This window comes from Martes martes, assembly GCF_963455335.1.
Source record: "Martes martes genome assembly, chromosome: 1".
Lineage (NCBI taxonomy): Eukaryota > Metazoa > Chordata > Mammalia > Carnivora > Mustelidae > Martes > Martes martes.
Genome location: NC_137888.1, coordinates 129483571 through 129511120, shown reverse-complemented (window position 1 = coordinate 129511120; position 27550 = coordinate 129483571). Strand labels below are relative to the sequence as shown.

Genomic DNA, 27550 nt, shown 5'->3' with positions numbered 1-27550 from the left:
ATGAAAAGATGCTCAACATCACTAATCATGAGAGAAATGCAAATCAAAACCACATTGAGATATTACTTTATACCTGTCAGAACAGCTAAAATAAGAACACAAGAAATAGCAGATATTGATGAGGATATGGAGAAAAAGGAATCCTCATGTGCTGGTGGTGGGAATGTAAATTGGTACAACCACTGTGGAAAACAATATGGAGGTGCCTCAAAAAATTAAAAATAGAATTACCATAAGATTCAGTAATTCCACTACTGGGTATTTACGCAAAGACAACAAAAAAATTGGAAAGATAGATGCACCCTTATGTTTATTGCAGCATTGCTTACAATAGCCAAGATATGGAAGCAGCCCAAGTGTCCATCCATAGATGAATGGATAAAGAAGATGTGGTATATATATAATTTATATATAGTAGAATATTACTCAGGCATCAAAAAGGATGAAATCTTGCCATTTGCACCAACACAGATGGCCTTAGAGGATATTATGCTAAGTGAGAAAAAGACAAAGTCAGAAAAAGACAAATACCACATGATTTCACTCATATGTGGAATTTAAGAAACAAATGAGCAAACAAAAAAAAGACAAATAGCTGCTGTTAAATACAGAGAACACACTGGTGGTTGTCAGAGTGGGGTGGGTGGAAGGATGGGTGAAACAGGTGAAAGGAATTAAGATTACACTTACCTTAATGAGCACTGAGTAATGTACGGAAGTGTTGAATCATTATATAGTATACCTGAGACTAATATAACACTGTATGTTAATTATACTTCAATTGCAAAAAAATTTTTAATGGGCTCATACTGTCAAATAATTTTGTCACCACATTTTTTTGTTTTGTCTTGCCTAAATGTGGCAAGAACATTTTTCTGTGTCAATAAATATTCTTCTATCATACACGGACGTAAATCCCTCTTGTTTTGACAGGACAGTGATATTGAAGCACTGGTCAGGTGTTTGGAAAATGTCCTGGGTTGCACCTCTCTAGGTAAGTTGCTTCAGATTCCAAAATGTAGTGCTACCTGCTGATTCCAATGGAATATCTGAGGAGTAGAACGCTTGGAAGGAATCTTTTTTTTTTTCTTTCTTTCAGATTTTATTCATTTATTTGACAGAGCACAAGCAAGGGGAGCAGTAGAGGGAAAGGGAGAAGCAGACTCTACGCTGAGCAGAGAGCCCTATGCGGGACTCAGTCCCAGGACCCTGGGATCATGACCTGAGCCAAAGGCAGGTGCTTAACCAACTGAGCCACCCAGGCACCCCACTTGGAAGGAATTTTACAGATATTTTAGTCCAACCTATTCATTTTATATAGGAGGAAACTGAGGCCAAGAGAAGGTGAAGTCTGGCCCAGGGCCAGACAACTCAAAGTTTATTACTGTAAGTGACCGGCAGTCTCCAAGGATGAAATAGTTGGAATTCAGTGGTCCATTGTGATCAAGCTGTGGCCTGGCAGTGCATAATAAAACTCAGTCTTCCTGTAGAAAGAGATTGCATTCAGTCAAGCTGCAAGGACCATCACTCGGAAGGTCATTCAGTTACTAGAAGCGATTTGGTCTGAAAAACAAAGCTGAAATGTCTTTAGCATTGTCAGTCTCAATAAATTGGATGGCTGTGCTTCAAGGATAAAACCCTATTTCTTAGTTTCTCCTTCTTTTTCTTTAATCTGGAAAGCCCAACTGTGGAAACTTCTAGCAATAGATGATGAATTGTCACACCTGCCTGCCATGGGTAGAAGGACAGAGGATATACCTATAGGTCCTAGGTGAAACAGGCTGGGACTTTTTTTCTTTAAAATTCGGTGTGGGTTTTTAAAGTTTTTCATTGCATGGCCAAAACAATCTCCTCACAGGAAATGGCAGAAATAAAGATGAAGTGTTCAGGTGTGCAAACATTCACCAATATTTTATTAGGAGCTTTATGCACAGTTTATACCCTTTCTGTAGCTTATTCCACATCTCCGCGAAGCCTCAGTCATAAACAGCTCCTGGGTTTTTTCTCCTGATCATTGCTCTACAATCTGTTCCACTGCACATCAGTAACACTTAGAGGGTACATTTAACTTCAAATCCAAGTATGGATTTGAAGACCAGGAAGTCTTTCCTTTGGCCAAGTCACTTTTCTTCTCTGGACCTTGGATTAGATCAGTAAGTTTCAGACTGGGCTCCTAGGGGACCTCCAAGAGCAGGTAAGTCTCTGAGCAGCTAGAGAACAGAACCCAGGTCTACACTGCTCATCTGTGTTTCTCCAGAGTCTGACACAGTGTCTGGTGCAGAGGAGGCCCTTAACAGATATTTTAAAATATTTTTAAGAGAAATGAGATGCACACCCTGCTCCTTTACCAGCTTCAACCAAAATAGTTTCACTTGTATCTGTTTTATAAATTAGACTTATACATAAGGTTGTGTCTTGAAAAAGATAGATTCCACTGCAAAAAAAGAAGTTAACACTGGATTGGAGAGATGATATCTAAATTCCCTTTTAGACTGTATGCTTTTATAAAAATGAGCAATAGAAACATGGAATAAAAAATGCATTTTTTCTCTGCCTGGGGCTCCCCTCAAGTGACAGAAAGGGAACAAAGCTGGCATAAACTTACAGGACAGAGGGAACAAGAGACGTGGGAGCAGGTGAGAGCTGGTAGCTCATTTGAGAAGCTAGGAAGCAGATGGATGTGTGGTGAGCAATTTCAAAGACAGACAAGGTGAAAGTTACATGCCTAAGATGTGTGCAGGAAAGGAGAGCTGCTAAGGGGTGGGCTAGCAGACTTTGAGATGATGGGGGGCATGCTTTTGAAATACTTGTCTGGGGAGGCACTCATAGTGGGACCCTCATCACAGATGAGAATATTATTACTTTCAGAACTCCAAGCGTCTAGCATTACTTAGAAGTCATGAAGAAATCTCCTTATGCAGTGTTATAGGGATGAGACTGCTCAGGGAGCTAGGACCTGTTTTACTCTAACTACATTTTGGGGGGAGATTCACAATACAGTAATCACTGTGGTGTTAATATATATCAGAACGTTAACAGGATCTGGGGGACAATGTAAATGAAAATGTGTCAGATATAAGAAATGAAACCTCTGTGAATTGAATTAGGCTTACTCACAGCATCAGCCTATGCATTTTGGAAATGTCCAGTTGCCTGTGGAGCGGGTTAAGATGTTAAGTGTCTTCCACAAATATTTTCAAGAGCTTCTCCCAAACCTCAACAAGAGAGAAAAAACATCAGGTGCAAATGTCCTTTCTGATTATCTGGACCAGGCAAATTTGAGCTTTGCAGCCCTGAAAACATTGTGTGCAGTGGTTTGACCCCAACCCAACTCCGGATTTAGTTTTATTTCTATTTAAAAGTGGGGCAGTGATATTTTCCCTGCCTATATCAATAGGGAGTAGAAAGAATGAATGAGTTAGCATTTGTATAACTTCAAGAGATCCTTAATTTGAAGGGACCCTTTTGAATTCCAAGTTCAGTATATTAGTTTCCTCTATATATCAGGGCCATTTTAAAGTCTTTAGATTAGTGGTTCTCCCACTTGAACATGCATCAGAATCACTTACAGGGTTTGTAAAAATGCAGGTCTGGTGTGTGGCCAACAATTTGTATTTCTAACAATTTCCCAAGCAGTGCTGATGTTCCAAGCCCAGATCACATTTTGAGAACCATAGCTTTAAAGTCCTTAAGCCCTGCAATTCTTACTGTGCACCCACCCCAATTTATAGTCCAAACAAAATATTGCTGAAGTATAAAATAAAAATTTGAGTTCTTAAAATTATAATTTGCTTATAAGCTGAACTGAAGATAGCTCCTTTCTACATTTTTCTCCTCCTCATGTGGTGCTGTCTGTGTGCTGGGCTATTTGGCACTATATACAGGAGTTACTGGGCATCCCTGGAAGCAGTATGGATTTTTGCCTCATCCTCAGCATCTGCATCAATATTTAGAGAGTTCTGGTGGGCTCAAGGCACTAGATGAGGTTGCAGATGTTGAGACCTATTTGGAACATGGTCTCGGACACCAGGTAGGATCCTGGACAAACCAGGGCACAACTTTGTCATCATACCAGAGAGCACCACTAGGTGCTTCTCTCACACACAGAGAACCTGTTGTCCCAAATGGAGACACATCACTTCCAAAGCCCTAACTCTCCCCCTCTGAAATTCCCCATGGCATATAAGACAAAAGGCCAGTCATGAACAGGATGTTGAGTGATCCCAGGTGGAATTAAGAGAGGGAGGAAGAGAAGAAATTAAAGAGAGAGCAGGAAAGGCCAGAAATCAGGGCCTGGAGGAGACGGCCAAGAATGCAGGCCATTTCACCAAGGGCAAATACACTAAAACATTAAATTTCCATGGTTTAAATGTGTATCCCGCCTTTCTCCCTTTCGCCTTTATAATAACCCAGATATTACAGAGGGATGAAGAAAATGAAATCCCTGTCTTAATGAGCTCCCAGTGTAGTCAGGGAGGCTGATAGCTATAGGACACCATGATGAGGACAAGACATACTGTAAACAAGGAAGGTGGAAGACAAAGGTCCACTATGGGAATACAGCCTGGGGAGGACTTTACCGAGGGTGAGGTTTGTAATTTCTTGTGTCAGTGAGGGCAGTACAAAATCTTTTTTCTTTTTTAAGATTTACTTATTTGTTTTAGAGTGAGCGAGCAAGAGAGAGAGAGCACAAATGGGAGGAGGGGCAGAGGGAGAGGGAGAGAGAGAATCTCAGGTAGACTCCTCGCTGAGCATGGAGCCCAGCTTGGGGCTTGATCCCAGAACCCTGAGATCATGACCTGAGCCAAAATCAAGAGCCAGGTGCTTAACTTCCTGAGCCACCCAGGCACCCCAGGACAGTACAAGATCTTATTCACTGTAGTATTCTTAGAGTCTAATATAAGCCTAGCACACAATATTTTTTTCAATAATCATTTGATGAATGAATAGGAAGATGAATAGAGTTGCCAAGGGGTGGTGGGGAGGGGAAGTATTCTTCAGAAAGAATCAAGCAGCATGGAAGATCAGAGGTAGGAAACAACTGGGTATATTCATGGAACTATCAGTAAGTTTGGTATTACTAGAATAAGGTGTGAGCAAGGGGTCAGCCAACCTGGCTATGTAGGGCCAAACCCATGGATAATCTTATATGCTAGGTTAAGGAGCCTGGATTTTATTCTGTGGATTAATACCACTGGTTTTTAAGCATGGTCAGAAAAGATTACCTTTAACAAATGATAAGGAGGTAGCTTTGAAAGGAGTCACTTGAGATGGGAAACTGGTTATGGGCTCTCATTACACAGACAATAGATGGTGTTACTATAGTAACTGTTCAGGCCCGTCACTATTCAGTAAGGACAGAAATGACCTCTCACTTCCTTTTCTTTGAACTTAGAAAGGAAAATTCTGTCTCCATATTTCCTTAGTAACCAGATTATGAATCAAGGCAACATATGAAATTTAACATTTTTGAATGTTTATGAAATTGGCTGTACCTCTAGAGAGAGGAGTCATCAGCAGAATGATATAAGTCCTTGATAAACTATACTTACAAGAAGGCTCATTTTGTAGATCCAAACTGGATGTTGTCATCGAAGCAATTAGAATATAACAGATGCTTCAAACCTCTCTGCCCATTAAGATCCCCTTAGTGTGTTGAGTTGTCTGATCAGTTTGGTTTTTTGAAAATTGTTACCCCTCGGGTGCATGGGTGGCTCAGCTTGTTAAGCAACTGCCTTCGGCTCAGGTCATGATCCTGGAGTCCCAGGATCAAGTCCAGCATCAGGCTCCCTGCTTGGCAGCGAGTCTGCTTCTCCCTCTGACCTTCCCTTTGCTCACGTTCTCTCTCTCTCTCCACTAAACAATGTGACTGCTCTAGACCAGAGGGGGCATCAGGGCTTCTGAATCCTGTAGAATCTTCCTTTGCTTAAGCTCTTCAAACTCTAAGCTGTTAACTGTAAGGTTTACTGACAGTCATTTAACCTTGCACTATTAGGCTTTGCACCTTGAAAGTAATGAATTTCTCATACTAATTAGGATATCAACATAGCATTTTATCTTTCCTTGTTGACATACTGAAACCACTACATTTGAGGAGAGGAGGGATGTTTTGGACCACAAACCACTTGGATCATATTGATGCAGATACCCAATGGACGATATCTGTTTGCCATTATACCTTCTGTTGATGTATTAGGGAAATTTAATAGTTTCTGTAAGTTCTTTAAAACTTGAAAGGATGTAACAGATTCAGAATTAGTGGCAATTTATAGAGAACTCACTATGTGTCTGCTACCATGCCAGACATAGTCATTTAGCAAATGTGTGGTGATGGAACAGGGGCAGAGAAAGGGCTTTGTAATATAGAGAAATCCCTAAAACCGTAGTATTATTAATTCTTAGTAGTATACTCCTAGCAAAAAACATTCCTTATATCACTACTATCTAGAAAAGAAGTGCCAGTGATTGGGTTTGCCTAACTAAGAAAGAAACTCAGCAATCATGCCTTCTTTTATCACTCATACGTTAGGATATCACCAAGTTAATATAGGTTGGGTTGTAAGTTCCTTGGGAACTTCCTTGATATGATCTGAAACCGGCTCTATACCTAGGCCGGCAAAGAGAGGCCAAAGAAAGAGGCAGGCTGCTCCAGACTGGTAGGTGACAGCTTTAATAAGCAAGGGAACTTACATATGAGGCTTGTCTTGGGTGGCTGCAAGATGATTAGGTCTCTGTAACCACCTGCTGATGTAGAGGCTTTAACTGGGTTTAGTCACATACACCAACCAACCAAAACATCTCAAAACCATATCATTACCTCAAGGCCATATCCTTAGAGCAGGCTCTGGGGGGGGGGGGCAGGAAATGCAAGTGGAGTGTACATTCTAATGACAGGGGAAGGACGAGGGGTTTCTGATTGCTGGGGTCCAGCTCCCTGATCAACTGGCAGTCAGATCTTCTCAATGACCTCTACCAACAGTGTACTTTGTAGAGGAATGGTATTAGGCCATAATATATATCTTAGGCCTGCATCTTGCCATTAAAGACTTGTGATTTTGGAGGAGTATTAAGACATGGGACTAAATAACTATACAACAAAAGAGTAAGGATCCAGAAAATGGGGAGATTGCTTTTAGTTGGGAATAGAAGTCATCAAGGAAGCTTCAAGGAGAAGGTGCTGAGATCATTCCTGCCATAGGATAGATTTGCCCATGAGGAGCTGAAGGTCCTGTGGGTAGAAGGGACAGGGTAAGAAAGAACCCAGAGACAAGAACAGGCAGCAGCAGACAGGCCTTGCTCCTGTCTGAGTGGTTGAGTGGTGAGTGGTTCCATTCAGTGTTATTTGCCTGAGTCATCTCACTTGTTCATAAGACATGAACTGTCTGTGTAGCTAATTTTTATTATTTCTCTTAAACAAATAAGGTCCCCTTTTCTTTGTAAAAGGTATTTACTAGGGTCTTTAATACCCAGTACCCTTTTGTGTAGAGGGAAATATTGACTACCACTTGCACTTGATTTAAGGTTCAATAATTATAAAGATATCACTGCTCCCTTTTCTATCTCATTTTTATAGACTCTAGCTTTCCTGTTTATTTCTTTTAAAGAGACTCTTATATACGAACTCCTGAATTTTCTTCTATGATTATTGTCTTATTTTCATAGTTTTTATGCCAGGTGAGTTATTCTTTTCTATCTAATTTAAATTCTCCTTTTGCCATATCATAACTCCTGGATATTGTCCGTTTCTGATTCTATTTTGGTCTACTGATCTCACTTCTTAATCTTCTGTTGGTGCCAGAGTGTTCTAATTACACTGCCTTTGTGGGATGTGTTAATGTCTAATAGGACAATTATCTTCCAATTTTTTTATTTTCTCAAAAGATTCTTATCCTCTGACATTTATTTTCCCACATGGATTTTAAGATCATTTATCCATTTCCAAAGGACACCTTTTTTTTTTCCTACTGATAAGTTCAAAGAAGTTAATAGCACAGCATTTCTAAACAACTGTGCAGCAATCCAGTGATTTTAGAACTGGTTTTAAGGTAAATGCATTAACAGTCTTCATATATTCGTTTCTTTTTCTGATCCTCCATAAAAGTCGGTGCCTATATTGCTTATTTATAGCTGCATAAAAACAGTACTCCAACGCTTATTGGCTGAAAGCAATGATAATCATTTACTGTTTTCCATGGTTTCTGTGGGTCATGAATTTTAAAAGTGGAGCAACTGGTGGTTATGGCTCAGGGTCCCATGAGGTTCTAGTCAGACATCAGGACCACAGTCATCTGAAGGCTGAATGACTCACTTGTACAGCAGCAAGTTGGGGGAGAGCCTCAGTTCCCTCCACGTGGGCCACTTCCCAGGGCAGCTTGGGAGCCCTCAAGGCCACTAATGCTGGACATTGGGTGTCGTTGCTAGACTGACTACCATTGCCACCTTGGGAACCTTGGCCATGGCCGCTACTCCCGCCTGGGCTCTCGCCTGGATGGACTTCATGTGACCTCTACCCTTCTCATTACCAGCTTCGGATACAGTCTGGGGAGGATATGTCTCACTGGCAGAGGCTGGTCATTTGTCGACGCAATGGGCCTACAGTAAGGGAGGCGGGGAAAGGGGGTAGCGAGGTTGTTATCTTCTTCAGCGGGACCAGACTCCATCTCACAAAGTAGAAGATTTTTCTAACAAAGGAAGAGGAATGTGAGGCCAAACATAATAACAAATATCTACTGTAGTAATGAACTTTCTGGTTCTAAGAGATGTGGAGGGAGAGGTGGCCCTTAGGTGTTTTGTGGAAACATCTCTTTCGGCTTTCACAGAAGGAGTAGATGATTCAATGGAATCCTTCTTCAATTTATCTTCTGTGTTGCTGACTGTAGAGGGAGCCATTTGCTTGGGACAGCAATTGTCAGGGTTGACACGAGTAAAAGGTGCAACCTTGTCCCGAATGGGGGGTGCCATGGCCCTGCCACCTGGGGGGCCAACTCCACAGAGTGCACACCTGCCTGCAGAAAAAACCAAGACACTTGCTCCTGAGTGCTCAGCTGAGACCCCAGTTCCACAGCATTCAGCTGACAAGAGGTGGGAGGACACAGACCCTCTGGTGTCCATTTCAGCCCCAGAAGCGGCTCCTGAATGCTCTTGGGTATGTCTGGCTGCATGCAGCGCAGATGACCATTGCTGTGCCTTCCCACGTGAGGTGGCTGCTCCTGGGCCCCCCAAAATGAGCAAATTAACTTGGCCATTTGAACTTTAGAGATGACTTGTTCTTAAAGGGACAATGTTGAGTGGTTCTTTCTGGCAGTAATTATGTACCAGACCATTTGCTTTCTGAGGTCACTTCTGGTGGGTTACTAAAGCCGTGTCCCTGGCAGACAGGGAGTTTGTCCATCTGTCTGCTAGGGCGGAGTGTGTCTTTTCTAGTTCATTTAGAACTACCCTCAGGTTATTTATGTGAAAAGTTGGAAATGTGAGTAAGGCTGCATTTAACTACAAGTCAATTAGAGTGAGCATTTCCTGGCACAGAACCGGGGTAGGGCACAAAAGGAATCTGAGTCACGGTTCATATTTTCAGGGAATTTCCAGGTAATTTGGGATATGAACATCTCTAGACCAAATGGCCGGAACTGCAGGCAGGAGGTAATGAGCATCAGTGAGGATAAGCTGGCAACATCAGACTCCCCAGCTCCCTGGGTCCCACCCCTGGAGATGCCACTTTGGTGGGTTTGAGGGAGGTCTTGAGAATCTGCATTTTTAACAAGTTCCCACGTGATGCTGTTGCTGCTGGTGGAGGGACTCTACTTTGAGATCCACTGGGCTAGGAAGTCAGGGAAGAGAGTGCTCTCACTTCCAGTGATGGCTTTAGAAAGAAAATTCTGACTTTTGACAAATTCTCATACTTTGAATCAAGTTTTTAATAAAGGTGCCTCCCATTCAATTTTAATATATGATGACCCCACTGAAGCGAATGGTATTTACAACCCAGAAAAAGATTTTCTTTCAACATTTAGATCACATTAACCTGAAAGAACAAATTATTTTTTGACCCACTAAGTTCTTGTCTAGAAATTTATCTTGAAGAGATAGAGGTGGGTGTAAAGATAAATATATGAAGGTCTTCATGGCAGTATTGGTCACAAGAGTGAAAAATTGGAATCAAAATCAATGCCTAGAAATGGACATTAGTATAGCTTCTAGAACAAAGAAGTTTTTTACAGTTGATTAAAAATGATGGTGTCATTACATATTCATTGGCACACAAGGTGCTATAAAATAACGACATGTACGAAGCTGTAGTTGACACACACATGTGTGTGTGCGTGCACACACGCATTTGGAAACACCACAGTGTTAGCAGTGGTTCTCTTAAGCAGCTTTTCCCTTCCGTGTTTTCTAATTTGTCTGCAGTGAGCATGGATGACTTAGTGTTTCTTTTCTCCCAAAAGAAGAGGGAAGCACTGACACGTTTACCTTAAGTATTTTAGCCAGTCTTGAACCAGCCCAACGTCCCATCACAAAAAAGTAGGTTTTGTTTCTCAAGCTGGGATTCTCTACATTGGCAGCTTAGAATAATTAAACTCCCCAAATACTGGCTTTTGGCTCCATGGGGTAAGCACAACCAAAGAAGTTGGAGTCTGGCTTCCACAAATCTCTTCTCAACCTGTATCCACATTTAATTGCTTATTAAAATAAAACAGACACTCTTCTTCTTCTTCTTTTTTTTTTCTTTACTGGTAGGTGCTATTCTTAGAGGCCTCTTCTGGTACATTCAAAAGGAAATGAACGTTTGCAAACCCCCGAACTCCTGTTGTTTTTAATCTTCCATACAGTTCAGCTAAATATTTGTTGTGTGAAATAACCATGTAGTAAAAATAGAAAGTTTATCTCCCATCTTCTGGTATTTATTATCTCCCCTTTGAGTAGCAAGTTTATTTCCCAGGCTGACCCACTTTTTTCCAACTAATGTAGTGTTGGTGGAGACGGTGGGGCGCTATTGGGAAGTTGCCCTGTGCAAAGCACTGGGCTGGGTGCCGTGGGGTCGAGAGAGGCAGCGTAAATTCGTTCTGGGCCTCTACCAACAATGGCACCTTTCTGTGTATCATTGCATTTGAGCTTTACTGGAGCTTTGTGCATAGGGTTCTTTTGCCCAGGTGAGGAAACGAAGTCACAAACATTTTATAACTTAGCAAACATCACAGAGTCAGGACTCTAAGGCAGCTCACAGTGCTCCTCTGAATTTGCCCCTGCTCCGTTTCCACTGGCAGCTTCTGGAAGCTGTTCTTCCTGGACCACCTTCTTTCTTCCTGACTGCCTCTTTCACCAGCTTCCTCAGGGGGTCTGGTTTGGACACAGCTGCTGCTGACAGTTGGCAACTACTCCTCTAGGTGGTGTCGGCTGTCCTGTGCCTATGGAGTTGCCCTGTGCCAATACCGAAAGAATCGCTCAAGGGGAGGGGTAAAGTGTTCCATCAGTATTTTTCTTATTGCTCATGTTTAATGCTCAACTTGTTCATGTCGCCAAGACAACCACCTCCATGCCTCTACTTCTTCCCAAACCCAGCACCCCTGTGTTGTGCCTGGGGTTCTTTAAGAAGCGGCCTCTGACATGAAGTCAAGTGGGCAGGATGCTTACTTGGGAGTGCCCTCAGGAGAGCCCTGCAGACAGGACGGGTGAGGCAGAGGGGGGACAGTGCAGTGATGCAGTCCCAATAATCCTGGCCCAGATCCACGAGGGGTTCTGGACTTATCGTAATTGTCTGCTTGGGCCAGTATGGCCAGGCTATCTACCTCTTCCATGGTCAGTCATTAAATGTGGGCCACATGGGAACAGCATGATCTTGGGCAAGGCAGCTTTCTATGGCGTAGGCAGGTCCTGCAGGGGCCACAGCTGGAGGCTGGCTGTGTGCGGTGCTCCAGGCAGCTGGGGAACAGCTCCTTCCTTGAAAGGAAATTGGGGTGGTGCGTCACTATCCCTGGGTTGTTGAAGTAACATGGTGAAGACAGAGAGCAGCCTGCTTTGCAGATTCTGAGGCAATTTTATTGACTTCCTGAGGTCCACTGGCATCACAAGAGAAACTCAAGGAAAAATCTTCACAAAGATGAGGGTCAGGTAAGCCTCTCAGCAGGGTGGCACTGCTCTCACATGCCCTACTGGTTGGCCCCTCATAACAAGCCCTGAGCCATCGTCTGAAGAGGTGGAGAGATGAGATGAGAGATGTCATGTTCTCCCCAAACCCCTCAATCTTTGGAGGAGGGCTTTTGTCTGATAATTTCCTGGTTTTTCAAAATCAGCTAACGAAAATCCTTATCTGGATGTGTCACTTCTATGAGGGGTTAGAAAGGTCACACATTTGGCAATCAGGAAGCCACAGTTCTAGTCCTGACTCTGACTCTTTCTTTATAGCTCTGTGACCTTGAGCAAGCCACACAGCCTCTTTTGGCCTCAGTTTCCCCATCCATAAGATGAGACAAGTTGGCATGAAGAGGTCTATAGTCACTTCCAGCTCAGAATCATGAAATTTCTCCATTGTCTAGGCCAGAAGTTGATAAACTACAGCCCACAGGCCAAATCTGCGTCAATATCTGAATAAGAGTTTACTGGGACACAGCCATGCTCCTTTATTTACCTCTTGTCTGTGGCTGTTTTCGTGCTACAACCGCAGAGCTCAGTAGTTGCAACAGAGATTGTTTGCTCGGAAGTCTAAAACTACTTGGCTCTGTGCAGAAAAAGTTTGCCAGCCCGTTGGCAAATCTTCCATTATGTTCCACTCCAGAGTAGGGGGAACAATATGGGCCACGAGGACATGCCTTTGCAAAAATTTGGGCCAAGGGGACAACTGTATTTCTGGAGTATTCCTGAGGCACTTGCAGGACAGGAGAGGGTAAAAGATTAAGAGAGAAACATCCTGCATGTACGGTGCACAAAGGGCAGTGTCTGAAAGGATTCCTGAGTAAGCAATATCCCAGATGCTTACGTGGGATCTCGTTTGCCAAAATGTCCAGCCCTACAGTCCCTGCATCAGCTCTTTATCGCCCACGTGGCAGGAGGTTTTGCAGGAAGGGCAAATGCAGCTTTCACTTTTACTATCAAGGTCGTCCATCCAGGCACAGAGCTGGGGGGAGTAAATGAGTAGAGTAGATGTGTAAAGGGAAATTTTGGAGGAAATGAGAGAAGAATCTCTCTCTGCTGGTGAAATGTCACAGTCATCAAGCTGTTGCTCCTTCAGGGAGAATAGAGAGCTCTGCTGGTAAAAGACCACAGAAGTAGGAGGAAGCCCGACAATATTACTATGACGAGCTATGTTCTGCCCCCTTACAGAACACAGCTCCTAGTTGCTGACTGTGTCTTCATATCGCCTTGTGTTCATCTCACTGTCAAAACATCCTCCGGGGGTAGTGTCAAGTGTTCTAGTCCTCCTCATCCTGTGTTTGGCAGGTGGGGAAAGACTTCAAGATGATTTTGTCGATGTTTCAGAATGCCTGCAGTGCTGACTGTTGCTGCCAGCCATTTGCCTCTCAATATTTGGTCCTTCTGGTTGCTCTTCATGTTGTTATTAGTATTAGTGTTGCCTTACCAAAGAAATTCCACTCCACTGGAGGTCCAGGGAGATGTCTTATACCAGATCATAGAAAGTTCCATCTGAGAGAAGGTCTTCTATCTAATGAAACTGCTTAAATATATTATGAGCAAACTGAGGCTCAAGGAGGTGACCTGAGGGGCTTTGTAGCCAGTGAGAGTAGAACTAGAACAATAACTGTGGTCCTTTAACTTGAAGGTTAGTGCTTTTTCCACAGACCCTTAGTACCCTTCTTTGTAGCATGGTGTCTTATGTCAACGTACAAAGCCCTCCTGGTGACCATCTAGACAGATACTCTGTCTTCTCCAGTACATTGCAAGTTCTTTCTGGCTTAAAAACAATGGCTACTACTTACATTACCTTTGAATTTATTTTCTTTTTAAGATTTTTATGTACTTATTTGACACAGAAAGAGAGATCACAAGTAGGCAGAGAGGTAGGCAGAGAGAGAGGGGGAAGCAGGCTCCCCACTGAGCAGAGAGCCCGATGTGGGGCTCGATCGCAGGACCCTGGGATCATGACCTGAGCCGAAGGCAGAGGCTTTAACCCACTGAGCCACCCACACGCCCCTACATTACCTTTGAATTTAACTCCTACCTTCAAGCATCTAAAATAGAACCCCTCCATTAAGAAACAAGAAGAAGATGAGAAAATTAAACCCAAAACAAGCAGAAAGGAGGAAATAATAAAGACTAGAGTGGAAACACATGAAATAACAACTAGACAATCAATAGAAGACACCGACAAGACCAAAAATCCTTTAAAGGATCAACAGAATTAATAAATCTTTAGCCATAATGTCCAAAGAAGTAAGAAATAAGACTCAAATTCATGAATCAGGAATTAAAGGGAGGACATTACTACTACCCTTAAGGAAATGAAACATTATAAGGGCATACTATGGACAACAGTATGCCAGCAAATTAGATAACTTGGAGGAAATAGAAAAATTTCTAGAAAGACACAAATTACCAAAACTGAGTCAAGAACAAAAAATCTGGATAGATCTATAACAAGTAGATCAAATTAGTAAACCAAAAACTAGAAGGCTTCACTGGTGAATTCTGCCAAATAGTCAAAGAAGAATTAATACCGAGTCTTTACAAGCTCTTCCAAAAAATGGAATATGAGCCAACACTTCCCAGCTTCTTCTATGAAGCCATTCTTCGATACCAAAACCAGACTAAGACATCACAAGAACAAACAAAACTAAGAACCAGTATCCATCAGGAATATATGTGCGAAAATCATCAACAAAATACTACTAAAATCAATCCAGCAACATTTAAAAAAAGAAAAAGGATTGTACTTGATGACCAAGTAGGATTTATCTGAAGAATGCAAGGGTCGTCTAACATCAGAAAATCAATTAATGAAATAAAACATACAAGTATATAAAGGGCAAAAACAATATGATCATCTCAATAGATGCAGAAAAAGCATTGGACAAAGTCCAACATCCTTTCTTAATAAAAAACACTCAAGAAACTAAGAATGGAAAGGAAGTTCCTAAACCTAATAAAGGGCATTTATGAACACACCTATAGCTAATTCATACTTAATGATGTAAGAATGAATGTTTTCCCCCTAAGAACAGGAAGGTGACAAAGACTTCATTCACCACTTCCATTTAGCAGTGTGCTAGAGGGAAATCAGGCAAGGGGAAGAAATAAAAGGCATCCAGTTTGGAAAAGAAGTAAACTACCTCTATTTGCAGATAACATGCTCTTGTACATAGAAAACCCTAAGAAATCTGCTAGAAACTATTAGCACTAATAAGGAAGTTAAGCAAGATTGCAGGATACAAAATCAATACACTAAACCATTGTATTTTTATACATAGCAGTGAACATTTCAAAAATGAAATTAAGAAAACAATTCCATCTATGATAGCATCAGGAATAAAATACTTACTTAGGTATAGGTCACCACTGTGACGAAGATGGCCAGGAGACTGGCTCCCTTCCTCAAAGATGCCTGGGCCAAGATGCTGGTGCTGGAGGGGTCCTCACTATAATTCTGCCGACTCTCAGCCCATTCACCAAATATACCACCATGATCAACCAGGCCACACCCTACAACTATCCAGTGGCCCCCATCCCCAGAGATGATGGAAACCTGTCCAATGCGCCCAGCCACCCCCAGAATCCCCAGGGCCCAAGCTTGGAGTAGCTGAAGAAATTGTGAGCACCTCCAGTGATATGGCCCTGTCTCCTGTGGCCCCCTCCCTGGTGGCCTCCCCTGTGGCCAATAAAATGTGAAAAGTGACCCTCCCCCCAAAAAAGAATAAAATACTTGGGTATAAATTTAATATGATACATGCCTTATGCTGAGATGAACTTTGGAGGTACAAAGATGAACAAAGTAAAAAATATTACAGATCATATATTAAATGGAAGTTTAATATCTATAATAAATAAAGAACTACAACTCAACAACAAAAATACAAACATCTCAATTTTTAAATGGGCAAAGGATTTGAATAGATATTTTCTCAAAGAAGATATATAAGTGGCCAGTAACCACATGAAAAATCATTAGGGAAATGCAAATCAAAACCACAATGAGATGCCACTTCACAACCACTAGGATGACTATAGTTTAAAAACCAGAAAATGACAGTGTTGGTGAAGATGTGGAGAACCCTTACACACTAATCGTGGGAAGATAAAATGGTGTAGCCGCTGTGGAAAGCAGTTTGGTGGCTCCTCAATCAGCTAAATATAGAATTACCATACCACCCAGCAATTCCTCTCCTAGATATACACTCAAAACCATAGAAAATGGGTACTCATATACTTGTATGCCAATGTTTATTGTCGCATTACTCATAATACCCAAAGAGTGGAAAGAACTCGTGTCCATCAACAGATGAATGGATAAACAAAATGTGATGTATACATACAATAAATATTATTTGTCCACAGAGAGGAAGTCCTGCTAATGCCACACATTGATGAGCCTTGAAAATAGTATGCTTAGTGAAATAAGCCAGATCCAGAAAGACACATATTGTACGATTTTATTCACATGAAATCATTTACCTAGAACAGTAAAATTCACAGACACAGGAAGTGATTAGAGGTGAGTAGAGACTTGGGGGAGAGGTGCGTGGGGAATTATTGTTTCATGATTATAGAGTTTCTGTTTGGGGTGATGCAAAAGTTTTAGAAATAGGTAGTGTTGATAGTTGCATATGGCAAATGTCCTTGATGCCATTGAATTATATACTTAAAAATGGATTAAGAAGAAAAAAAAATAATGAAGATGAACAGGACATAATCTGTATACTCAGGGAGCTTACTAACTGGCTGGAAAAGTATAAGGGAGTAGAGTGACAGATACATCTCTGTGACTATGAGTATTAGAAAGCAAACCATGGCAGGCAGTGCCTCAGCTAACACCTGGCCCAGTGGCGGCCGTAGAATGGATATGTGCTCTGAGAAGGTTCTAGTAGGGTCGCCAACACCTAGGACTGTGCAATTTTTTAAAAAAGCCTGGTTTCAAGTTCCAGCTATGTCATGTGTTAAGTTGTATTGAACTCGGGTAAGGTACTTACTGTCTCAAAACTCACTCATTGAAAAATATGCCTACTTCTCAGGACCCTCACATGACATGATACGGGGATGCTGCTCAGCACAGGGCCTGGCACTTGTCTACTAAAAAGGGGTTAGCCGTCACTATTTTTTTTTTTTAATGATGAATTGGGATGAATTTGGATAGAAATTAAATTTTTTTAAAGATTTTATTTATTTATTTGACAGACAGAGATCACAAGCAGGCAGAGAGGCAGGCAGAGAAAGAGGAGGAAGCAGGCTTCCCGCTGAGCAGAGAGCCCGTTGTGGGGCTCGATCCCAGGACCCTGGAATCATGACCTGAGCTGAAGGCAGAGGCTTTAACCCACTGAGCCACCCAGGCGCCCCAGAAATTAAATTTTTAAAAGACCGTGAACTAAGTACCGAAATACAAGTCCCACACCAGAGACAGGAAGGTACAGGGACTAAGGATGGAAAGCTGAGCTGAGCTGTGGAAGTATAGGACCCAGGAAAGGAGGACGGGAGAGAGCTGACCGTGACAGGGCTCAGAGGGGAGAGAGGAGAATTTGAGGGAGACAGACCCCTGGCTCAATGACATGAGAGAAGAGCATAGTTGATTTAAAAGGAAACTCACCAGAACCACCAAGTGGCATCTGTTTGCAGCTATGTTTCCCTAATGCGACAGATCCTACCTCTTCCAGGGAAGGATGGGGATGGAGGAAGGAAGCAAGAACTCAAACTCTTCCATGTTACATTTCTTGTCACCACGTTCTTTTCAAAATGTCTGACCCTCCATTTTAAGATGGACCCGTGGTTTGAACCAGGAGCACAGTGGAATTCTCCATGGCGTGACCACAGTCACCCTCCCTTTATTCTAATGGGGTCACAGTCGCCTTCTAAGGAACACACAGCCCACGCAGTGACTGGGTAGAAGGAAGCAGGACATGGTTGCCATTTGATCCCCTGCTCTTCTTTGGCTTGAGGCTGAAGTCAGAGCCACTTAACACCTACGACAGGGCTTTTCCCAGAGGCGCACCCAAGTCAAACATCTTCAGAACTCACCACTGGTGGAATAGACTGGCCGGTTCTATTGTTCTCATAGGAAATTTGTGAATCCATACATGCACCTAGCATTACGTGTCTTGCATTTATGTACTACTTCCAAGGCCATGAACCTTCTGTTGAAATTAATAAAAAAAACTATTAGTTTTAGAAAATCACAAGGATTAAGGATTCATCTACTTTTTAAGTCTGAGAAAGCAGAGCTCTGGAACCGGAGCTTCACGGGCCTGCAACCAGTGCGGTTGCGTGGTGTCCCAGACTCAGGAGGGGGCCTTGCACTTGGGGTTTAGTAAAATCCCTAATAATTTTATCTTTGGATTTGTGGTTTTATGAGTGAAGTCTAATGAGACAATGGAACCTATGCTGGGGGCTTGAAGCCTCACTTGTATGCTGCCCCCAGCCCCCCGCTTGGGAAAGTTCTCCACCACCCACTCCCTAACTACTGGCCCCCACCACCCTCCATTCCCTATGGGGGCCTGTGCACAGATAGGCGGGAGCAGGGGCCCCTGCAAGGGTCTTCACCCTCCTTGAGAGTATCTAACCCCGTTCCTGAGGGAGAACATTAAATGCCCCATAAAAAAACAGGTCCACAGGGGCGCCTGGGTGGCTCAGTTGGTTAAGCGACTGCCTTCGGCTCAGGTCATGATCCTGGAAGCCCGGGATCGAGTCCCACATCGGGCTGCCTGCCCCGCAGGGAGTCTGCTTCTCCCTCTGACCCTTCCCTTTCTCATGCTCTCTCTCTCTCTCATTCTCTCTCTCTCAAATAAATAAATAAATAAAATCTTAGAAAAAAAAATCATCATGTCCTAGTTTCTTTAAACAAAACAAAACAAAACAACAAGTCCACAGAGAGAAACAGAAGAAAGAAGTCAGCTTTTCTCTTGCCTTTCGAAAGGGGGGCCTTGCGCTGTCATTCAGCTATGGGCCCCACACATTAGGTAACTGATCCATCTAGAGCCTTGTCAAAAACTGGCCCAAGGAATAACAACACTGGTGTCAGTTGGAAGCTTGTTTGCAATGCAGAATTCCAGGTCCTACCCATACCTACTAAGGCAGAATCTACGTTTTTAACAAGATCTCTAGGTGATTTATTTTGCACTGAAGTTTGAAAGCAGGGGTCTAGAACACACTCGGATTCAGTGACTCTGGGATTCATCTAATAAGCTGAAGTCTGTGATTATAGTGTAGTCATTTTTATTGTGATTGCTAAATGTGTTGTCCTTCTCTTTGACATAAAGCAACTACTATTCATGGTGAAAGGTGGGATGGAGAGGAAAAAGCCTGGCCAATAAGAAAAACTAAAAAAGGAATTGCTCTGAGCAGCCGGCTTTGCTAGCGCTGGTGCTTGAAATGTTATTTGCCCTATTCTCTACTCTTGGGCTCAAGGCTTAACATCTTTCCCAGCAATGCTGAGAGCTCAACTGAGGGGCATCGTGGCCACATTAGAATAAACTGCAGCTCTCCTGAAAATTTCTTCGACCTTTATTTGCATTAAGTCTTCAGGACTCGCCAGCTCTCTGGAAGAGAAGGGAAAGTAGCACCTTCTTTTCAGTCTTGGCAGAACTGGGTTTTGAGCTTGCGTTTTACTTGGCATGGCGTGTTTATTGTTTTAGTAACTTCTCAGGATCTAGGAAAGATGATTATAAAAAGCAACCAACAAGAACATGAAACGAACCCCCTATGCCACCTCTCCTCCTCACAAAAGCTTTCCTTGGGGAAAAGCAGCTGTCCTGGCCAGAGCTGGTGGGAGGGGAAAGCTGAAGCACAGCTTCTATCTGAGGCCAGGGAAGGCTGAGCAGGTCTCCATGTGGGAGGGGTAATCTCCAGGAGTGAGCAGAAGGGGAGCAATCACTCACTGGCACTCGTGTCTTAAAGTGGGACCATAACTGGTAATGTACCAGGAAGAGCAGGGTGTTTATTTAACTATGTGTGAAGGTGCCCTTTATAGAATTCATACCTGTTGATCCAGTTGCTCCACATCTAGGGGTGGAGGCTGAGAAAAGATCAGAGATCCTGACAAAGAGTTAAATAGGAGAGTATTCATCTCAACAACAGCCATAAGAGCGAGCAGTTCAAAGTGAGATGCATGCCCTCCAAGGGGGTGTACAAAAGAAAGATATATTTGAAGAATATTAGAATTTGCATTTAATTTTTCAAAAAAATATAAGAAGAAAGCTTTGCTAATATGTAATATGGGAACTGGCTGTCACTCCCTCATTTGGCCCCTGAATCAGTCATGGATTATAAGAAATCGGGTGGGAAGAGTGGGAATGTCCCAACATGGGTCCCTTCTGGGACATAGCAACTGTGTGGATAGAACTTATAAATGAATATTAGGCCGTTCCATGGGTTTTGTTTTTTCTCCTGATGGAGTATGAGGCACCTGGTGGGGGGTATAAGGAATGTACAGGCAGATTCTGCCCCAGCTCCAGGAAAGACGTTTCACAAACCCTACTCTGGAGGACCCCAGCCCTCCCTCAGGGGCCCACATTGGCTTCTTAATGGGAAATCGTGTGGTTTCACCTGATGGACTGTTTCCTTCCCTAAGGTTCCAACATGCCTTGTAAGAGCCTCCGGGGTTTATCACTAGAAGCTGGAGCTCTCTCAGCAGATTTCATTAACACTGCAGCTCTTGTTAGTAATGCTTTACCTCATGAACCCAGTTTTGACCTTCTGCTCCATTCTGCTGAAGTTCACGGCTGTAGGTGAACGCCTCCAGTCAGCACCTTGCTTTCCATTGCAAAAAAGCAATGCTCAGATGTGGGATTAAGATAAAGGGAAAACTAAGTCTATTAGAAAAACTATCTCAGCCATCTGAGCCAATACCACACCTGCTGAAAGTGACTGCCAAGGGCTCCTCAGGAACGCTGGCTTTGCCATCGATGCATTTCCCCGCGAGTTTGCTAATATAAAGCCTGTCCTTTAAATAATGGTGTTCTGTTTAAATAATCTTTTTGGAGAGAGGCTTGGTCCTAGAATTCCTTGTGTGTATTGAAACTATAAATAATCTTGTCATTAGGCATAAATCTCCTTAATGTGCATGTCATAATTGAATTCATCTCCAATTAATGTAGCATTACCTAGTGGCAAAGGTGGATTAACTTCTGTTTTCTGATTGCCCTTGAATGCTGCCTCCAAGTTGCCGGAGTGCTGATGATGTCAGTAAGTGCTGTGCATTGATTTTTCAGATACAAGGACCGTCACCAGCACAGCTGCAGACATGTCCCCGAGACCAATGGTGTTCAACAGCCCAGCGGCCAGGAGCAAGATGAAACACATGAGGGAGTAAGTTGCATGTCACCTGAGCCCTAGGAGAGTGCAGTGTGAGCCCTATTGACATAGAGTGTGATCCTATCATGTAATGCTATTCCGCTTGGTCTTGAAAATAATAGCTGTGCTTTTCTAGAAGTGAAGGTGAATGGAATGTGTAAAAAAATCAGTTGGAAAGGCCTGCATCTGTGTGGAAAACTCAAACTTAAAAATATAAGAAGAAAGCTTTGTCTGAGTGTGTACCCACCCCTCCCCCAAATTCATATGTTGAAATCCTAATCTCCAGAGGAGATGGTATTAGTAGTTTGCATTTGGAAAGTGCGTAAATCATCAGGCCTCGTGAATGGGATTAGTGCCTTATAGCGCAGGTTCCAGAGAGTTCCCCAGCCACTTCTGCCATGTGGAGACACAGGGAGGAGGTGCTGGCTTTGAACCAAGAAGAGGGGAAGGGGTGGCCCTCACCAGAAGGCAAGTGTGTGGGTGCTTTGATCTTGGACTTCCCAGCCTCCAGAGCTGTGAGCAACACATTTCTGTTGTTGAAAAGCTACCCAGTCTATGGTATTTTACAGCAGCCCTAAAGAATAAAGACAGCACCTGTTACAGACTTCTTGGCAAAGAAGAAATACCCAGCCTCCTAGTCTAAATTTTCCTGTACAATTCATGTCTCTAGATCAGCGGTTGGCAAATTCTCTCTGTAGGGGGATAGATAGTAAATAGTTTAGGCTCTGTGGGCTATAGGGTTTCTGTCACAATTACTTAACTCTTCTATTGTAACACAAAAGCAACCTTAGTGGCACCTGAGTGGCTCAGTGGGTTAAGGGTCTGCCTTTGGCTCAGGTCATAATCTCAGAGTCCCAGGACTCTGAGGTAGCCTCAGGTCTGGCTCCCTCCTCAGCAGGGAGTCTGCTTCTCCCTTTCCCTCTGCCCCTACTTCTGCTTGTGTGTGTGTGCGCGCACTCTCTCTCTCTCTCTCTCTCAAATAAATAAATAAATAATAAATAAATAAAATCTTTTTTTTTAAAAAAGAAGCCTTAGACAACATGTAATTACATAAACATGGTTGTGCTTCAAAAAATATTATTTTAGACTGAAATTTGAATTTTGTGTAATTTTCAGGTATCACAAAATATTATTTTGATTTTTTTCAACCAATCGCTTCTCGGCCTTTTGGCTAAGATCAAGTGTGATTTTTTTCAACCACTTAAAAATGTAAAAACAATTCTTAGCTCACAAGATGTAAAAAAATTAGGTGGCAGACCAGAGATTTGGCCTGTGGGCTCTATAGTTTGAAGACCCCTCCTACAGATGTCCCAACTCAGAAACTTTTTTTCTAAAATTGACTTCCTGTGTTGGTGGTGTTCATACACAGTTAGGGAAGTTTGGCAAGTATTATGTTTCAGTCGATTTGTGTTTATATTGTTCTTGCAACACCATACATCACCATATGGGTTCATGTTTGAAAGCAAAGGAGAAAAAAGTGCTGAAAATTATTTCTAAACCAAAAGCTGGTAATGTGTTCACATGCTTATTGTTTCAAGTCCTGCTTCTGTCTGAGTGGCCCCCTAGTAACCGAGTTACCATGACAAGTGACTGGAAGCTGGAAGTGAGAGGGGGTTTGAACTAAACTTTCTTGCCTCTGCTTCCTTCCACTTCTCCTTGCTCAGAGGAGATTATGGAGAAGGCTTTGTTAATCTCTCAGTCGATAATCTTCAAAGAAAAGCTACTTAACTATTTTGCCCTTAAAATTTAATAATGTGGTATTGTGGGATTTTTGATCTAAGACTTCATTAATTTTGCAGAGTATATAACATCCCATTTGCTATTATGAAATGCTTTAAATAATTAAAATGAAAGTAGTTCTGGCAAAATAAATGACAAAGATATGTCCTAGCGATTTCAGTCCTGGCTTTTTTTTTTTTTTTTCCCCCTTCCTTGTTGCTTGACTGAATTTGAATTTGGCCAGGTATTTTCTGGCTCATGTTTTAATGTAGAGTTTGGGTTCTCTCCCCGTAGTTGGTATTGCTTTTTTGGCAGAATAACCTGCCATCCCCTCATACCCCACGTCACAAAGCCCTGTACCATTCCACAAAAGACAAAAAGGAAATTGAAGCCACAGGGCTGAGTATCTTTTGAGGATGTTATGCTTCCTGTTCTAAGACTTAGAACACAGCCAGAAGAGAAGGGATCTTGCCATTCTTTCACATTCTTTGCCCACTAATGTACTGTGTGCTCTGCGTGTGGACAACTGTTGGGACATAAAGAGTAATGAATGACCTGTATCCCAAGGAACTTATAAGGCAGACAAAGCACTAAACTTCAAGGTGGAAAGCTAAATGACAACACAATGGTTTTGTAATATGAGATAACAGTTCAGAAGAGCCTCCAAGAGGGGCCATGCCCATGTGCCAAATGGAGCAGATGGTGAGAGCTTTGAGGTCAGAAAGGGGAAGTCAGGGAGGCCTCTGGGAGAAGTGGGAACTTGGCTTTGTCCTTAAGAGAGAGGTAGAATTTGGAAAGGTAAATAGAAGGGAAGGAAGGCTGGAAGCCAACAGATTTGGAGTCCAAGTCATGGCTTCACCAATAAATGGCTTTCTGACCTTAGGCAAGTAATTTTCAAAGGTTCTGTTTCCTCATCTGCAAAATGGTCCCAGTTGGGTCCCTGGTAAGGTAGACTTGGAGGTGGGGATTACTGTGCGGGAGGTTTGTGAGGGAGTGTTCACGAGGCCACCACATGTAGCAAGAAGGGGAAGGAAGAGGACTGGGCACAGGGACACATCAGGCTGTGACACGGTCTCACTGGAGGCCCCAGTGGACCCTACAGAGAGCTCCGAAGCAGGGATGGCACCATAGAACCCTCCTGAACTGGGGCTAGAAGGCCAGGCCTCTACAGCCCCAAGTGACAAGCACTGGATGTGGGCTGTCCTGGGAAGGGACTGTGACTCAGCAAGACATTCTTCGGCCAAGGTTCTCCACCAGTGGTATCCCCAGCGCCAGGAGAGTACCTGCAGGGCCTGCTGTGATGAGTAAGTGATGTAATGCAGAGAAAACTGATACATACAAGAGGCCTTCTTGAGGAAAAGTCAAGTATTCAGTACCTATTATTAAGGAGTAAAGAAGATCGCTTTTAATTCAAAAGAATATAAGGAAGGAAATGAAAGGGATATATTTTAGGGATACTGACTGTATCAGGTTAATCATGTTAATTTTTTAAAAATTGATTTTGAGGGGCGCCTAAGTGGCTCAGTTGGTTAAGCAACTGCCTTCGGCTCGGGTCATGATCCTAGAGTCCTGTGATCAAGTCCCACATCGGGCTCCCAACTCCATGGAGAGTCTGCTTCTCCCTCTGACCTTCTTCCCTCTCATGCTCTCTCTCACTCTCTCTCTCTCAAATAAATAAATAAAATCTTTAAAACAAAAACCAAAAAAAATTGATTTTGAAAAAGATTAAGCCTATAGAAATGTTGAATGAATAGCATGATAAATACTGACATGTGCTTCACCTAGATTCACCGGTTGTTAACATTTTGCCACATTTGCATAATCTCTTCATATCTATCTATATAATGTAGACGTATATTTATACATTAATATAATTGTTATTGTAGCTGTGACATTTGGGAATAAATTTTTTTCATCATGATTTTTCACACCTAAATATTTACATGTGAAACTCCTAAGAATGGGGACAATCTCATATATAACCTCAGTAAATGATTAAACTTAAGATATTTCAAATCGATAAATATTATATAATATACTAATCAACATTCAAATTTCACTGATTGACCAAATAATGTCCTTTATAGCAAACTTTTTTTTGATCCAGGATACAAGCCAGTTTCACACATTTCATATAGTTGTTATGTGTCTTTGGTATCATTTACTCTGAAACAGTTCCTTAGTTTTTTGTTATCTTTCATGACATTTTTGAAGAGTACAGGTGGGTTATTTTGCCGGCTGTCCCTCAATTTGGGTTTGTCTCATATTCCTTTATGATTAGATCTAGGTTTTATATTTTGTATGATATTCTATATAAGTGATTCTGTGTCCTTCTGAATTTTTTTAAAGATTTATTTATTTGAGAGGGAATGAGAGTGGGGTGTGGGGAGAGGAGCAGAGGGAGAAGGAGAGAGAATCCCGAACAGACTCCATGCTGAGTGCAAGCCCAGCGTGGGGCTCAGTCTTACCACCCGAGGTCAGGACCTGAGCCAAAACCAAGAGTCAAATGCTCAACCGACAGTGCCACCCAGGTGTCCCTCATTCTGAATTTTTGAAAATTTACTTGGGGAACTTGCAGACATACAAAAGTTGTCAGAATAGTATAATTAATCCCAATGGACTCATCAGTCAGCCCCAAAATTATCAACCAATAGTAAACCTTGCTTTCTTTCTACTCCCAACTATTCTCCCATGTTGAGTCCCATTCACCATATCTTGCCATCCGTTTATTTTTCAGTAATGTGTGAATTTATTTTTTATTTTTTATTTTTATTAACATATAATGTATTATTTGCCCCAGGGGTACAGGTCTGTGAATCATCAGTCTTACACAATTCACAGCACTCACCATAGCACATATCTTCCTCAGTGTCCATCACCCAGCCACACTATCCCTACCATCCCCCCCCCCCAGCAACCCTCAGTTTGTTTCGTTAGATTAAGAGTCTCTTATGGTTTGTCTCCCTCCCGATTCCATCTGGTTTCATTTTTTTTCCCTCTCTTCCCCCAACAACCCCCTGTCATGCCTCTCAAATTCCTCATATCAGGGAGATCATATGATAATTGTCTTTCTCTGATTGACTTATTTCGCTCAGCAGTAATATGTGAATTTGAACTTGTTCTTTGACATCTCCCTTTTGGATGTACATGAGGCATTTCAGACTCAGGATATCCAAAACTGAACCCCTGACGTCCCTCCCAAAACTGCTCCTCCACAGCCTTCCCCATCTTTACATAAGGAAGGTAAGATCTAGGGTAGAACAAACCTTCCGGCTCAGTTACTCCTGCTGGGAGACCACTCCACAGATGAAACTCCTTGCTGGAGGCACAGGCAGCACTGGGCTCCCAGCAGCTGTGAGGTGGTGCCACTCATAGTCTGCAGAATCTCAAGAAGTCAGTGTTGACTTCCTTTCTGACTAAGTAATTTCCATGCACATTTGAAGAGAGGTTGCTATTCATCCATGGATGGATGGATGGATGGTTGGATGGATGGATGGATGGTTGGATGGATGGGTCTTTGTGTCTTCATAGGCCACTGTGGCTTCATGGGCCTCTTGAAGCTTGTACCCTCAGGGCAGGGGTTTTTGGATTTTTGTTGACAAGTTTTCTTTACAACCATTAGCTGGATTTGATTCCAGGCCTGGCTAGAGAATAGTCCCGTTGTTCAGCTTCCAGCTCTGAGGATAGTAAGTGACACTGTTGTGGAAAGGACCAATCCTTTAACACACACAGGCCAAGACGATGTATCATGTCACAAAGGTGTTTTTCAACATGAATGAATAGTTCTCCTGGCCTTTATATATCAAGTAATGTGACTAGTGTCCTCGGCTTCGCTGCTTAAAGTGTGCTCCATAGACCAAAGCACTGACATCACTTAGAAGCTTCTGAGAAATGCAGAATCTCTGCCCTCACCCCTCCTAAATTAGTATGTGCGTTTTAGTAAGTTCTTTGGAGATTCATATACATATTAAAATTTGAGAAACACTAAATCCAAGGGATTTCACCCTGGGGGGAGTTTGTTACCAGAGTATGAATTAGGATCAATCTTAATAAAAGCCAAATATAACATAAAAATATATTTATGCTTTTAAAACCTCAGTTTTTTAGACTTTTTCTTTTACTTGTGTCCTATTTACTTTATTAAGGAAGGTATAACTTATATTTAATAAAGCTCACCTTTTTTAGTATACAGTTCTATGAAATTTGACAAAAGTGAACAAGAAAATTCACTTTTTTAGTATATTGTATGTATAGTATATATACTATATAGTTCTATCAATTTTGATAAGTGCATATAGTCATATAACCATCACCACTGTCAAGATTATGGAATAGTTTCTATAGAAGATTTTAGAACCTCCAAAAATTCCTTGTGCTTCCTCTTTGT

The 27550-nt window shown here is 42.3% G+C and overlaps 1 protein-coding gene across 1 annotated transcript in view; it reads left to right on the top strand.

Moving 5' to 3' along the window:
* The window catches only part of NEK11 (NIMA related kinase 11), a 244359-nt gene that overhangs the window by 172373 nt on the left and 44436 nt on the right, over window positions 1-27550 (top strand). The window contains exons 14-15 of the mRNA XM_080823107.1: window positions 934-994; window positions 21363-21459. Of these exons, the coding sequence (XP_080679233.1) occupies window positions 934-994; window positions 21363-21459 (158 nt within the window). The remainder of the gene's footprint in view (window positions 1-933; window positions 995-21362; window positions 21460-27550) is intronic.